General features: G+C 59.0%; 1 protein-coding gene across 1 annotated transcript; it reads left to right on the top strand.

Moving 5' to 3' along the window:
- The first annotated feature begins 5,520 nt into the window (after nt 1-5,520).
- LOC136465365 (uncharacterized) lies at nt 5,521-7,028 on the top strand. The gene is made up of 4 exons (XM_066464124.1): nt 5,521-5,646; nt 5,732-5,912; nt 6,021-6,354; nt 6,437-7,028. Exons 1-4 carry the CDS (start codon nt 5,521-5,523, stop codon nt 7,026-7,028), a joined length of 1,233 nt encoding a protein of 410 aa, XP_066320221.1.
- The last annotated feature ends 6,792 nt before the right edge of the window (nt 7,029-13,820 follow it).

Below are 13,820 nucleotides of genomic sequence, written 5' to 3' on the forward strand. Positions count from 1 at the left end.
ATGGTCGAGCCCAATCTGTGTATGTGGGACTCAGTCGCGAGGCTGCAAGTCAATCTGTGTAGATGGCTCGTATCCGATCCGAGAATTTAAAGGCCCTGATGCAAAACACAAAAATAAGGCACTACTTTATTTTATGATTTAAGAAAATTTGCTCGTTATCTAACCTTGATACAAAGATGCAAGGGTAGTAGAATCAATGTCAAAAAAGTACTACTTCTGGTCCAAGAGGCAAGGATAATCGGCTGGCCAATTTTGGAGTAGTACTACAAATCTACAATGGAGGATTTAGGTAATCACTAATTACTACTAGAGCAAGTGCAAAACGACCAACCGAGATACCTGATATGCCCTGATATGCCAAGTCAGGATTAGTCATCACTCATCAGTACCACGTACCGGTACCTTCAAGGCTGCAATGTGCAACTGAGACCTGTTCTCTGCTGATGCCTAATGCCTGAAGCCCTGACCGCTACAGCTTTGCCTGAGTTCGATGCCGAACGCTACTACGCCAGAAGCTCAAACATGGAGCGTTTGGTACTGGCCCACGGGCGTCCGTCCGTTCGGACGTGGCTCGTCCTTATCCACTCATTCGTTCTCTCTCAAAAAAACAACACGCACGCACAGGGGCATTGTCCGGTAATTCCCCAAATCGACCTCAAGCCAGCCCATTTGGCTGCCTGCCTCTCTCCACTTCCTCTTCCTCTCCCTCCCTCCAGCTCCACTGCTCCGCTCCGCTCGGCCTCGGCATGCAGTGCTCACTGCGGCTCGGTCTGGTGGAAGGACAACATGTCGGCCTCGGCGTCGTTGCCGCCGGCGAGAGAGGAGAAGCAAGCGCCCGTCAGCCACTGTAAGGGCGTCAACGACCTCGACAAGGTCGTGCTCCATGAGGTTCAGGGCAGCTTTGCATTGGTACTCGTCTGCCACTCTCGCGAGTCACCGGGCATGTTCCGGCTGTCGGATCCCGGTGCAGATCCACGACACTTGCCATGGTGCTGTTTGAAGTCCGATTTCTTGGTTGTTGCCCCGGCCTTTCCCTTCCCTATGTTACATATATATGTTTCCAGTGTTTCAAACGTTTCAGCTGTATGTTGCAATTGTTTCATCTTGACGTTGCAAAAGTAGATCGGGGGTGTTGCATATGTTGCAAGTGTTTCAGAAGCATGTTGCAAGCATTTTGTCGGTGTTTTGGACCGGGGGGTCCTCAACCAACTAGTGAATTTGTTCTGCGTGTTCCCGATTCCGGATGGTGATGCAAAGAGACACAAGGTTTATACTGGTTCGGGCAATTCGAGCCCTATGTCCAGTCTGAGAGATTGATCTTGTATTCCTCGCACCGAAGTGCTTATAGTAGGGGGTTACAAGCTAGGTGAGAGAGGGAGCCAGTCCCAGGTCTCGGAGGGGAGTGATGTGGGCTACTTGAGACGTTGCTCTCAAGCGGCAGGGAAGTGTGCGTGTTACAGAGTGTTGCTCTTCGTGAGAACCTATCTCCCCCCAGAAATAGCCCAAGTCCTTTCCTTTTATAGTTTGAAGGGAGGACAAGGGCAGTACATGTGCTAACTATACGGCGTCGTGCGAACAGAGGTGGCGTGTCCGAGCCCTGTAGCCTATTCCTGTGGCGGAGTAGTCGTCGGAGTGGTCCGTCCTTGGAGCACTGGGGCGGCATGCTGGTCACATCCGATCCTGTGCGTCATGGGAGCTCTAGGGCTGCCTCGGAGCGGGTGCGGCGGTCAGCGTGCGGGTCGCTGTGGATTGACTGTGCGCGAGGCCGAGGCTCGGTTGGCGCCGAGGCCGCACCGCGGTGGGGGGTCTCGGCAGGCACGAATCCCGAGATAGCTGAGACCTTGGTGCAGAGTGCCGAGGCCCAGAGAGAGCGATTGATCTGGTGTGCTAGTTCGGAGGCGATGATGACCCGGGCCAGGCTGCCCATGTCGTGTTGTTTTCGAGGCGGGGATCGTGGGGCACAGTGTAGTGTGGGTGCTGATCATGGGCACAGCGTCAGAATACAGTGGCCGGTAATCCCCGCCGTGCCCTATATTAGCCGGTATGGTGCTGATGCGACCTCATGTCCCGTCGGCCATTCCGCGGTGTCGAGCCGTCGTCCGGCTGAGATTGCGGGAGTGGTTAGACGTATTAATGGGACATGACGTGCTGTCGGGAAGACCGGTCGAGGCGGGGGTGACGGGCTATGGTCAAGCCGGCCTCGAGCGATACGGAGAATAAGGCCTCGCGCGAGACGGAGATTGGGCTCCTTGCCGAGGCCTTCCGTGAGAGGCCTCGCGCGAGGCGGAAATTGCGTCAGGACACCGAGACCTCCCATGAGAGGCCTGAGGCGATGCGGAGAGCCGGGTGGGCTCGGACGGGGCTGGTGATGAGCCCATGGCTTACCCTCTAACTTTGTTGTTGATGGGATTTAAGTGCCCCTTTTGGTGTACGCTTGGGGTACCCCATTTTATGGTACCCGATAGTAGCCCCTGAGTCTCAGGGGGAGTGAGTGCACTCTCCCTGAGGGTTTATCGAGACTTGGCTTGCAGTCGCTCCCGTAGGGATTGTGTTTTGCTCCTTGAGGTTTCGGTGGGTGCGCGCGAGCGCACCCGTCGGGTGTAGCCCCCAAGGCCCTAGAGGAGTGGAGTTACTCATCCAGGGGCTTTTTTCGTTTTCGTGTTCGAGTGAGGAGTTTTTATCGTACTTGTCGAGCCCACAAGTGCGAGTTCGGGTCGCGGGGGTCTCGGCAAGGTCGCAGGAAGAGCCCCCTAGCCTCTGCACAGAGCAAGAGGTCCGTCAGAGGTTCCCCTGGCTTTTTGTATGACCCTCACGCTTCCTTTTCGTTCGGAAGGAGGGGTGGAATGTGCCAGGCTACCCTCGGTGGGCACGAGCGTTGGCACTTCCGGTGAGCTGTTATCGGGTGGGTCCGAGTGGAGGCCCGTGCCCTGTTCGCTAGGGGATGGCTAGCGGTCTAGAGACGCACTCCAAGAGTACCAGAGGGTTTCTCTAGTGAGTGCCGAGGCCGTTCGCTGGGCCTCGGTGGCGTGGTGCCTCCCTACGGTGGGATCCCATTCGGAGACCTCCCTGCCGGTCTCGGACACGACTTGGGACGCCCCGAGCGGCTGTTCGCTCGGGCCTCGGCCATTCGTAGGCTCGCCCCAAAGTCATCCCTGACTCTATTGCCCTGGGGCGGCTGTCGAAACCTCAGGGGGGCCAGCCTTCGAACCCCTGGACCGTAACGGGCTCGGTGCCCTTTATCGCATTTGTACCAAAACTTCTGGCACAGACTTAGATCGTTTGTCTTTGCCTTGGGTGCAGGAGGAGCCCTTGAGCCTCCGCCTGGAGCGAGAGGGCGGTCAGGGGTCCCCTGGCTTTTTTATTTGACCCTCACATATCCTTTTCGTTCGGATGGAGGGTTTGTTTGCCGAGCCCATTCGGGTGCGAGCCGGAGCTGCTGGGTCTTGACAGGGTTGCAGGAAGAGCTTCCTAGCCTCTGCACGGAGCGAGAGGGCCATCGGGAGCTCCCCTGGCTTTTTATACGCCCCTCGCGCTTGAGGGTTTGTTTGTCGAGGCTCCTTTGGGCGCGAGCCTTGGTCGCGGGGTCTCGGCGAGGTTGCTGGAAGGGCTCCCTAGCCTCCGCACGGAGTAAGAGGGCCGTCAGGAACTCCCCTGGCTTTTTGTACGACCCTCGTGCTTCCTTTTCGCTTGGAAGGAGGGGTTGTTTTGCCGAGCCCCCTCGAGTGCGAACCGGGGTCGCTAGGTCTCGGCAAGATTGCAGGAAGAGCCCCCTAGCCTTTGCATAGGGTGAGAGGTCCGTCGGGGGTTCCCCTGGCTTTTTTGTATGACCCTCACGCTTCCTTTTCGCTCAGAAGGAGGGGTGGAATGTGCTAGGCTACCCTCGGTGGGCACGAGCGTTGGCACTTCCGGTGAGCTGTTATCGGGTGAGTCCGAGTGGAGGCCCGTGCCCCATTCGCTAGGGGATGGCTAGCGGTCCAGAGACGCACTCCAAGAGTACCAAAGGGTTTCTCTAGTGGGTGCCAAGGCTGTTCGCTGGGCCTTGGTGGCTCGGTGCCTCCCTACAGTGGGATCCCATTCGGAGACTTCCCTACCGGTCTCGGACACGACTTAGGGTGTCCCAAGCGTTTCGCTTGCTTGGGCCTCAGCCCCGTATAGGCTTGCCCGTGGTCGTCCTTGACTCTGTTGTCCTGGGGCGGCTGTCGAAACCCCTAGGGGCCCAGCCTTCGAACCCCGAGACCGTAATAGGCTCAGAGCCCGGTTCCTTCATCTGAAAGGAATACGGCGGGGGGGGGGGGAATATCTTCCCCATCGGCTCGGCAACAGATGGCGTGCCTTTTGAGGCGGTTTCCTGGGGAGGCGAAACGACGCTTGCTGCCGTAGTGGCCGAGCGTGACGTGGTGGATGGGACGTAACTATTCCCGCAATTAATGAGAAAGAAGTGGGCGCGTGGGCGGCAAAATCGGATCGTGGTTAACCATGCCGGATCGAGGGGAAACTTCCCCGATTTCATCACCCGACCATTTCGCCTTCACCCTGCATAAATACTCAAAGAGTCTCGCCCCTCCTCACCTTACCTTGCCTGCATTAGCTCTGCCTCCCTCGAGCCATCGCTAGAGCAGCGGGTGCCAAGAAGAAGAAGGGAGAAGAGTAAGCTAGGGAGAAAGCGAGAAAGAGCGAGAAAGAGAGAGAGAAGAACTCACCGCCCCATTCGATCCCTCCACCGCATCCATGGTCGGCGACATTGTTGTCATCGAGGCGGACCCCTAGGATCCGTCGGATGTCACCGTGGAGATGCTTCAGTCGCTCGTCGACGGCGGACTCCTTCGTCCGGTGATGGACCCCAACAGGCCGGAGTGGATCGCTCCGTTGGGCGAGCCAGAGCCGAGGCCCCATGACGGTTACGTCGTGAGCTTCGTCTCCTTTCACGAGCGCGGCCTCAGTGTCCCGGCGGATCAGTTCATGCGGGCGCTCCCGCACTACTATGGCATGGAGCTCCACAACTTCAACCCCAACTCCATCACACAGGCGGCCATCTTCGTTGCCGTCTGCGAGGGGTACTTGGGGATTGCTCCCCATTGGGAGTTGTGGCTCCATCTCTTCTGGACGGGGCACACCACTAAGCCGACGGGCACGTCGGGCACGAGGAAAGCGACGAGGGTCAACGGCTACACTCTCCAAGTGCGCCAGGACTGCCAGCACCTCTACATCCCAGCCCAGCTCGCGTCATCCAACCGCCAATGGTACACGAGCTGGTTTTACCTTCGCAACGACGACGGAGGACTTCCCCCCTACACTGGGCGGATTGTGGGGAGCTGCCCGGAGAGGTGGAAGTACGGCGTCCCGAGGGACGACCAGCCCAAGCTGCAGCCGCTTCTGGAGGGGCTAGAGAGGCTATGGGGCCATGGCCTTACCGTGGCTGTGGTCGTGGCTACCTTCCACCGCCGGAGGGTACTGCCGCTGATGGCTCGGCGGCGGCGGCTGTTTGAGATGAGGCCGGGTGAGCCCATTGAGGGCATCCGGATGTCCTCCTCCACCCTTTCTGATGAGGAAATTCTTCATCGGGTGGGGGAGACAGTAGAGGCGAAGTTGAGGGGCGGCAACTTGATCCCCATCGCGATGCGACCATCGCGGGGGTTCCTCTCGCTGGTAAGTCGTGCACCGCTGTAGCCCCCGAGCCTCCTCCGTTTCTTCTTACTTCTTGTTTCCTTATGCGCGTTCGCCGTTCCTGCAGGGGATGAGGGACGTGCGCTCCTCTCCACCGCCCGTTCCTGAGGACACGAGGCGGCGGGCGATCAACCGGGCACATGCCAATGCGCAGAAAAAACAAAAAGACGCCAAGGCGGTGAAGCACACAAAGAAGATCCTCGCGCGCGAGGAGCTGGACAAGCGCCGCCGTCAACAAAGGAAGGATGGTCTCCCGTTGGAGGAATCCCCGTCGCCGTCGCTGTCGACGGAGGCCTCGGACGGGGATGACGAGGGCAAGGTGGGGCGAGGTCCCCTAGACCATCTCCCTAACGTAGTGGAGATGGTGCCCGGGGCGTTGGTAAGCAGCCTAGCACTCCTGGGAGGAGGAGGAGCGGACCCGGGGTCGGCGATTGCCCGCTCCGGGGCCGAGGCTGACACGCCCGAGGCGTGGGCGTTGGGCAAACACGCCGTCAGCCCGGTGGGCTCGGCAGCGGTAGTGGAACAAGTGGCGGTGGAGGCGACGCAACTGCCCCCGCAGAGGACCGAGGGGGCGCCGGGGTCCGTTGAGGACCAACCGGCGCCGATGGACACGGAGGCAATGCCTCTGCCGCCGCCGCCGCCTTTGCGGATGAGGGTCATCATGGCGAAGCAGTTGCCGCCCCGCTCGAGGTAGGTGTATTTTTGGTGGGGTCGCAGTGCCTTTTGTTCGTTCTTTTGTCTTGTACTGACCCTGTGATCGTCTTGTCCTTAGCCGGAAGTGGCCTGCGGAGGTGCCTACCTTGGCGCCCCTCAAAGCGCTCAAGGTTAACCCCAGCTCTACCGCCCACTGGGTGGCGGAGGCGCAAGCCGCCCTGCATCATGGCGCGGCGTCGGCGAGGGCCGACCCGAAGGAGCTAGCCCCTCTAGGAGGGGCTGCCGAGGCGGCCCTAACACAGGAAGGGGAAGTAGCGCCTCCGCCCCGCGATGGCGAGGCTCGTGGGTCGGATGCGGCCGGGCTACCCTTGGCCACCGAGACCACCGGGACCGAGGTCCCTGGGGTTTCGCAGGCCGGGGCGACAGAGACTGCGGCGCCCGGGACCATCGAGGCCGCTGCGGCGGGCACCGAGGCCCTCGCAACCGCCGAGGCCACGATGGCGGAGGCCGGAGCCCCCGAGACTGCCGAGGCCGCGATGGCAGAGGCCGGAGCCCCCGGGACCACTGAGGCCACGATGGCAGAGGCCGGAGCCCCCGGGACCACTGACGCTGACGCGATCGTGGCGGGGCTGCCAGCCCAGGAAATGGAGATGAAGGCGGCGAAGGCCTTGGCGGCACCCTTGGTTCAAGGCCCACCGCCGTTGCGATAGAGCGCCCGGGAGGTGGAGATTCTTCCGATCTCCTCCGACGATACTTCCCGGGCACAAGAGATGGCCGGCGCCAAGGCGGTCGGTGTCGTGGAACAGCCAGTTCCAACTCCGGGCGAGGGAAGCTCAGCCCTCGCGTGGGTGCGACCCAAACCTCACGGGTGGAACCACCCGCGTGTCCTATGGCAAAGCCGGGATGATCCTAAGGCAGGGCCTCTGTTTGCCCTCGAGGATGCGGCCGAGGGCGGTCGCTGGGACACGTTCGAGCAGTACCGCTAGCTTGCGGAGCGGTCTCTACGGACGACGTTGTCCGTGGTGGCCAACGATTTGCTCGGAGTCGCCTAGGTTCGTGCTTTCTTTTCCCATGCGGTGGTCTTTTTCCGAGCTTTCTCTATAGGGATTGACCCCTGTTCTGTTTCCCCCAGGAGCTCGAGACCCGATCTCTTGGGAAGTTGGTCTTCCTCCGCTGGGAGAGGGATGTCTGGGACCAGCTTCAGCGGCAGAAGGGCCTTCTTACTGGCGCCAACGAGCTCCTGTCGGCGCGGAGCGTAGAGGTGGAGGACCTCTGCCTTCATTGTGTCGACGCGAAGGTCGAGGCGGCCACGGCCCAGGAGCAGCTCGCCCCTCTAGCGGCGTGGGTCAAGGAGTTGGAGGAGGAGCTCACCCGCGCGGCCAGTGATCAGGATGCCTTCAGGGCTCGAGCCGTAGAAGCTACGGCCTCGGCCACGGCTCTTGCTGGGCAGCTAGGGGCGGAACAGAGTGCGCACCAGCTGACAAAAGGTGCTTTGGATGAGGCCCTTGCGGCAGCTGAGGCCTCATGAACCGAGGCTATGGTTTGGAGGGGGACGGCCGAGGGTGAGTCCTAGTCCCCTTGTTTTATTTTCTTTTCCTTATGTTCGTTCCCTAACTTCCTTGTGTGACGTAGAGCTGGGGAGTGAAGCTTCCAGGGCGACTGAGGTTTCTCGGGTCGAGGCCCAGCACCTGAAGGAGAAGGCTGAGGCTTCCTGGGCCAAGGCCCTGCGTTGGAAGGAGAAAGCCGAGGCCTGTCAGGTCGAGACCCGACGCTGGGAGCAGAAGGCTAAAGGTGAGTTCCATAGGCTTCCGCCCCTAATTTAGGTTGTTTTTTCCCTCGCTCAACCTCATTCTATTTTCTATGGTGCAGAGTCAGAGGCGGAGGTTACTCGGGTAGCCAAGGCTTCCAGCATGGTGCAGACGGTGCTCGAGACCGAGATCGGGGAGCACGAGGCACTGAAGAGTGCTGCCCGTGCTGCCTGCGATGCCCTGACAGTTGAGGGGGTTTAGTCAGGCAGCTCCCTTAGGAGCCGTCTGACTGCACTGAGCGGTCAAGTGCGTGAGTGGCTCCGAGGAGCGCTGCACACAGGCGTCAAGCGTGCACTGGCCGTCATCGCCTCGCACTACGTTGGTGTCGACCTTCAAGCCATCAGCGATGGCTACATCTTGCCCGATGATGACGACGAGGCCAACAAGGTGGTGACAAAGCTGTTGGAGGTGGTGGAAGGCCCTGGCACCGCACTGGCAACGTTGTTTGAAGAGGAGGTGGTCCCTCCCCCGCCGTCTGCCGATGCCGAAGGTGCTGAGCCTTGACCTGGGCCCAAGTGGCCATGTAAATAGAGTAGGAATTAGATTTTGTATCGTAATGCTTCTAGCCGTACTCGTGTTTCTTTAATCGTTTGTCTTGTATTTTCGAGCCTCTGCCCTCTTGTTGTCTCCGATCTGATTTCTTTGCAAAAAACCTCATTGGAGCCTAAGTCGTCCCCTGGGCGAAAGGTGGTGAGAGAGCGCCGTAGCCCGGAGGCTTAGGCTATCTCACGACTCAACCGGCCTTCTGGCCCTGAGCCGGGCTTTTGGTCCTTGGGTTTTCCGCAACCGATTCGTCAGAGCGTGCTAGAGGGTTTGGCGTAGGAATTTTTTCGAAAGACGACTAAAAAATGGCATGTGGGATTTTAGGGGGAATCCCCCCTGTAGCCCCCGAGGGAGATTTGGTTCTGCAGAGGCAGAGCTGAGTCTCCCTTACAGTGTCATCGTATTGCCGAGACCAACGATAGGCTCGGGGAACTTCTCGAGAAATTAGGACAACTAAAAACGGGTTTCAATTGTATTTCGAGAAACAATATATACAATGCTTGGAATTTTAAGGATAAAAGCGACGTAGCTGTTCTATGTTCCAAGCGTTGGTGAAGATTTCGCCCTTCTCATTGGCTAGCTTGTAGGTCCCGGGCTTCAGTACTTGGGCGATGATGTACGGTCCTTCCCACGGTGGGGTCAGCTTGTGGCGGCCCTTGTTGCTCTGTGCTAGCCTCAACACTAGGTCACCTACCTTCAAGTCTCGGCCTCGGACGCGCCGGGCCTGATAGCGTCGTAGGGTCTGCTGGTATTTAGCCGAGTGCAGCAGTGCGACGTCTCGGGCTTCCTCCAATTGGTCGAGGGTGTCTTCTCGGGTGGTGCGGTTACTTTGTTCGTTATAGGCTTGTAGCCTTGGGGAACCATATTCCAAGTCAGTGGGGAGGATGGCCTCGGCCCCATAGACCAGGAAGAAAGGCGTGAACCTCGTGGCTCGGCTTGGAGTGTTCCTCAGGCTCCAGATGACCGATGGGAGTTCGGCGAGCCATTTCTTGCCAAACTTCTTCAACCGGTTGTAAATTCTTGGCTTGAGGCCTTGTAGGATCATGTCGTTGGCACGTTCTACTTGGCCATTGGTCCTTGGGTGTCCTACAGCCGACCAGGCCACACGGATGTGGTGGTCGTCGCAAAACATCAAGAATTTTTTGCCGGTGAACTGTGTCCCGTTGTCGGTGATGATGGTGTTAGGAACCCCAAACCCGTGGATAATGTCGGTGAAGAACAGCACCGCTTGTTCGGATTTGATTCGATTGATCGGATGAGCCTCGATCCATTTGGAGAACTTGTCGATTGATACCAGTAGATGGGTGTAGCCCCTGGGGGCCTTTTGTAGAGGCCCGACCATGTCGAGCCCCCACACGGCGAACGGCCATGTGATGGGGATGGTTTGGACGGCCAGGGCCGGGAGATGCGTCTACCGAGCGTAGTACTGGCATCCTTCGCAGGAGCGTACTAGCTTGGTGGCGTCGGCGACCGCCGTCGGCCAGTAGAACCCTTGGCGGAAAGTGTTTCCCACGAGCGTCCGAGGCACCGCATGGTGCCCGCAGGCCCCTGCGTGCAAGTCCCGAAGCAGGGCTTGGCCTGCCTCGGCGGTGATGCATCGTTGAAGAACACCGGAGGGACTTCGCCTGTACAATTCGTCATTGCAGAGGACGTAAGACTTGGCTCGGCGCGCAAGCCGTCGGGCTTCAGTCCTGTCACTAGGAAGCTCCCCCTGGTTAAGCCAATCGAGGAACGGGATTCGCCAATCCGCGTCCTGGTCGGTCTGCGGAGGCTCGGTGTTGACTTCCATGACCTCGGGCTTGGTCGAGAGAGTTTTGGCAGCAGAGGGGGCGTCGAGCCCCGTCGTGGGTTCGACAGGTGGGCCCTCCTCTATTGCCGAGGTGTAGTCAATGGAAGGTTTGTGGAGGTCCCTGGCAAAGACGTTCGGGGGGACCGGAGCCCGTGCCGAGGCCATCTTTGCCAGTTCGTCGGCGGCCTCGTTGTACTTCCGTGCAATGTGGTTTAGTTCGAGACCATCGAACTTGTCTTCTAGGCGACGCACCAACTTGCAGTAAGCCTCCATTTTGGGGTCGAGGCAATTTGACTCCTTCATGACCTGATCGACGACGAGCTGCGAGTCGCCCCGGACGTCGAGACGCCGTACCCCAAGTTCGATGGCGACTTGCAAGCCATTGACGAGGGCCTCGTATTCGGCCACGTTGTTGGAGGCGGCGAAGTGGAGCCGCACCATGTAGCGCATGTGTACTCCGAGGGGCGAGACAAAGAGGAGACCCGCGCCTGCCCCGGTCTTCATCAGACACCCATCGAAGTACATGCTCCAGCATTCTGTCTGGACTTAGGTAGGTGGTAATTGGGTGTCAGTCCACTCAGCCACAAAATCGGCCAAGACCTGAGACTTAATCGCTTTCCGAGGCGCAAAAGTCAAGGTTTCCCCCATAAGCTCGATGGCCCACTTGGCTATCCTGCCTGAGGCCTCCCGGTTATGGACTATCTCTCCCAAGGGGAAAGACGATACCACAGTCACTGGATGAGACTCGAAGTAGTGACGCAGCTTGCGCTGGGCTAGGACTATGGCGTAGACTAGCTTCTGAATGTGGGGGTAGCGTGTTTTGGTCTCGGAGAGCACCTCGCTGATGAAGTAAACAGGTCATTAGGTGGGTAGAGCATGCCCCTCTTCCTGCCTTTCTACTACTACGGCAGCGCTGACCACATGGGTCGTTGCGGCGACGTAGAGTAAGAGGGCCTCGTCCCTGGCCAGGGGTACCAGGACGGGAGGATTTGTGAGCTGCGCTTTGAGTCTGTCGAGGGCTTCTTCGGCCTCGGGGGTCCAAGAAAAACGCTCGGATTTTCTCAAGAGTCGGTACAGAGGCAAGCCTTTTTCGCTGAGGCACGAGATGAAGCGGCTCAGGGCCGCAAGGCATCCCATGACCCTCTGTACTCCCTTGAGGTCTCTGATTGGTCCTATACTGGTTATGGCCAAGACCTTCTCTGGGTTGGCTTCGACGCCGTGTTCTAAGACTATGAATCCCAAGAGCATGCCTCGGGGGACCCCGAACACACACTTCTCGGGATTGAGCTTGATGCCCTTCTCTCTAAGGCATTTGAAGGCTATCCTCAAGTCATTGACGAGATCCTCAACCTTTCTGGTCTTGACCATGATGTCGTCCACATATGCCTCAACGGTCCGCCCAATGTGGTCACCAAAGACCTGGGTCATGCACCGCTGGTACGTGGCCCCTGTGTTTCTGAGGCCGAAAGGCATAGTCACGTAGCCGTACATGTCGAATGGGGTGATGAAAGAAGTCACAAGCTGGTCGGACTCTTTCATCTTGATTTGATGGTAACCAGAATACGCATCAAGGAAAGATAGGGTCTCGCACCCCGCAGTGGAGTCAACGATCTGATCGATTCGAGGTAATGGGAAGGGGACTTTTGGACAGGCTTTGTTCAAACCGGTGTAGTCTACACACATCCTCCATTTCCCATTTTTCTTCTTAACTAACACGGGGTTAGCCAACCACTCTGGGTGGGACACTTCCTTGATAAACCCGGCCGCCAAGAGTTTCTGCACCTCTTCACCGATGGCCCTACGCTTTTCCTCGTCGAAGTGGCACAGGCGTCGCTTCACCGGTCTAGAGCCGGCCCGGATGTCCAAGGCGTGCTCGGCGACCTCCCTCGGTATGCCTGGCATGTCCGAGGGACTCCATGCAAATATGTCGGCATTCGCACGGAGGAAGTCGACGAGCATAGCTTCCTATTTGATGTCGAGGGTGGCGCTGATCCTCAGCACCCGGTCGTTGGGGCAGGCGGGGTCGACCGGGACGAGCTTGATGGCCTCCGCGAGCTCGAACGCCCCTGCACGACGCTTGGAGTCAGGCGCCTCACCACTAAGTTGGTCGAGATTGGCGATGAGGGTTTCGGCTTCGGCGAGAGCCTCGGCGTACTCGATGCACTCGACGTCGCAGTCGTATGCGTGTTCATACGTGGACTCAATCGTGATGATACCGCTGGGGCCTGGCATCTTGAGCTTGAGGTAGGTATAGTTGGGGACTGCCATGAACTTGGCGTAGCATGGCCGCCCCAGGATGGCGTGGTAGGTTCCCACGAACCCGACCACCTCGAAGGTAAGGACTTCCTTACAGTAGTTGGAGGGGGTGCCGAAGCAGACGGGAAGGTCGATGCGCCCGAGGGGTCGCGTGCGTTTCCCTGGCACGATGCCGTGGAAGGGTGCGGCGTCGCCTCAGAGCCTCGATCAGTCGATCTCCAAGAGCTCCAGGGTGTTGGCGTATTGGATATTGAGGCCGCTGCCTCCGTCCATCAACACCTTAGAGAGTCGGGTGTTGTCGATGATCGGGTCGACAACAAGTGGGTACTGCCCAAGATTCGGAACACGGTCGGGGTGGTCGTCTCGATCGAAGGTGATCGCCTCCTGAGACTAGTCGAGGTACCGGGGAGTGGCCACCTTGACTGAGAAGACCTCTCGGCGTTCCCTCTTCCGCTGCCGTGCCGTAAGGCACGCCGAGGGTCCACCGAAAATCATGAAGGCATTGTGTACCTCGGGGAACCCATCGTCCTTGTCATCGTCCCGGTCGTCGGCGCCCTTCTGCTTGGCGTCGTCGTCGGGGAGCCCGAGCCTGGTGTAGTAATGCCGCAGCATGGAACAATCCTCAAGGGCGTGCTTGACCGGGCCTTGCTGGTAAGGGCAGGGTTTCTTAAGCATGTCGTCGAAAGGTCTGGGGCCCCTGGGGCCTCGGGGATTCTTGCGTTCTGTGGCCGCGACCATATCGGCCTCGAGGATGGCCCGCTTCCCCTGGTGATCCTTCTTCTTTCTTTTGGGGAGGCGGGGAACCGAGGCCTCGGGAGCCTCATCCCTCTGCTTCCCCTTGGCGTCGTCCGTGGGGAAGATGGCCCCTATAGCCTCCTCGCCTGAGGCGAAGTTGGTGGCGATGTCAAGGAGGGTGGCGGCCGAGCGTGGCACATTCCGGCCTAATTCTTGGACCAAATCTCGGTAGGTGGTGCCAGAGAGAAAAGCCTAGATGATCTCTGAGTCGCCGACGCTGGGCAACTCGGTGCACTGTTTAGAGAAGCGTTGGATGAAGTCTCGGAGAGACTCGGCTGGTTTCTGGTGACAACTCTTAAGGTCCCAGGAGT

The sequence above is a fragment of the Miscanthus floridulus genome, chromosome 7 (assembly GCF_019320115.1).
Source record: "Miscanthus floridulus cultivar M001 chromosome 7, ASM1932011v1, whole genome shotgun sequence".
In the NCBI taxonomy this organism is placed as follows: domain Eukaryota; kingdom Viridiplantae; phylum Streptophyta; class Magnoliopsida; order Poales; family Poaceae; genus Miscanthus; species Miscanthus floridulus.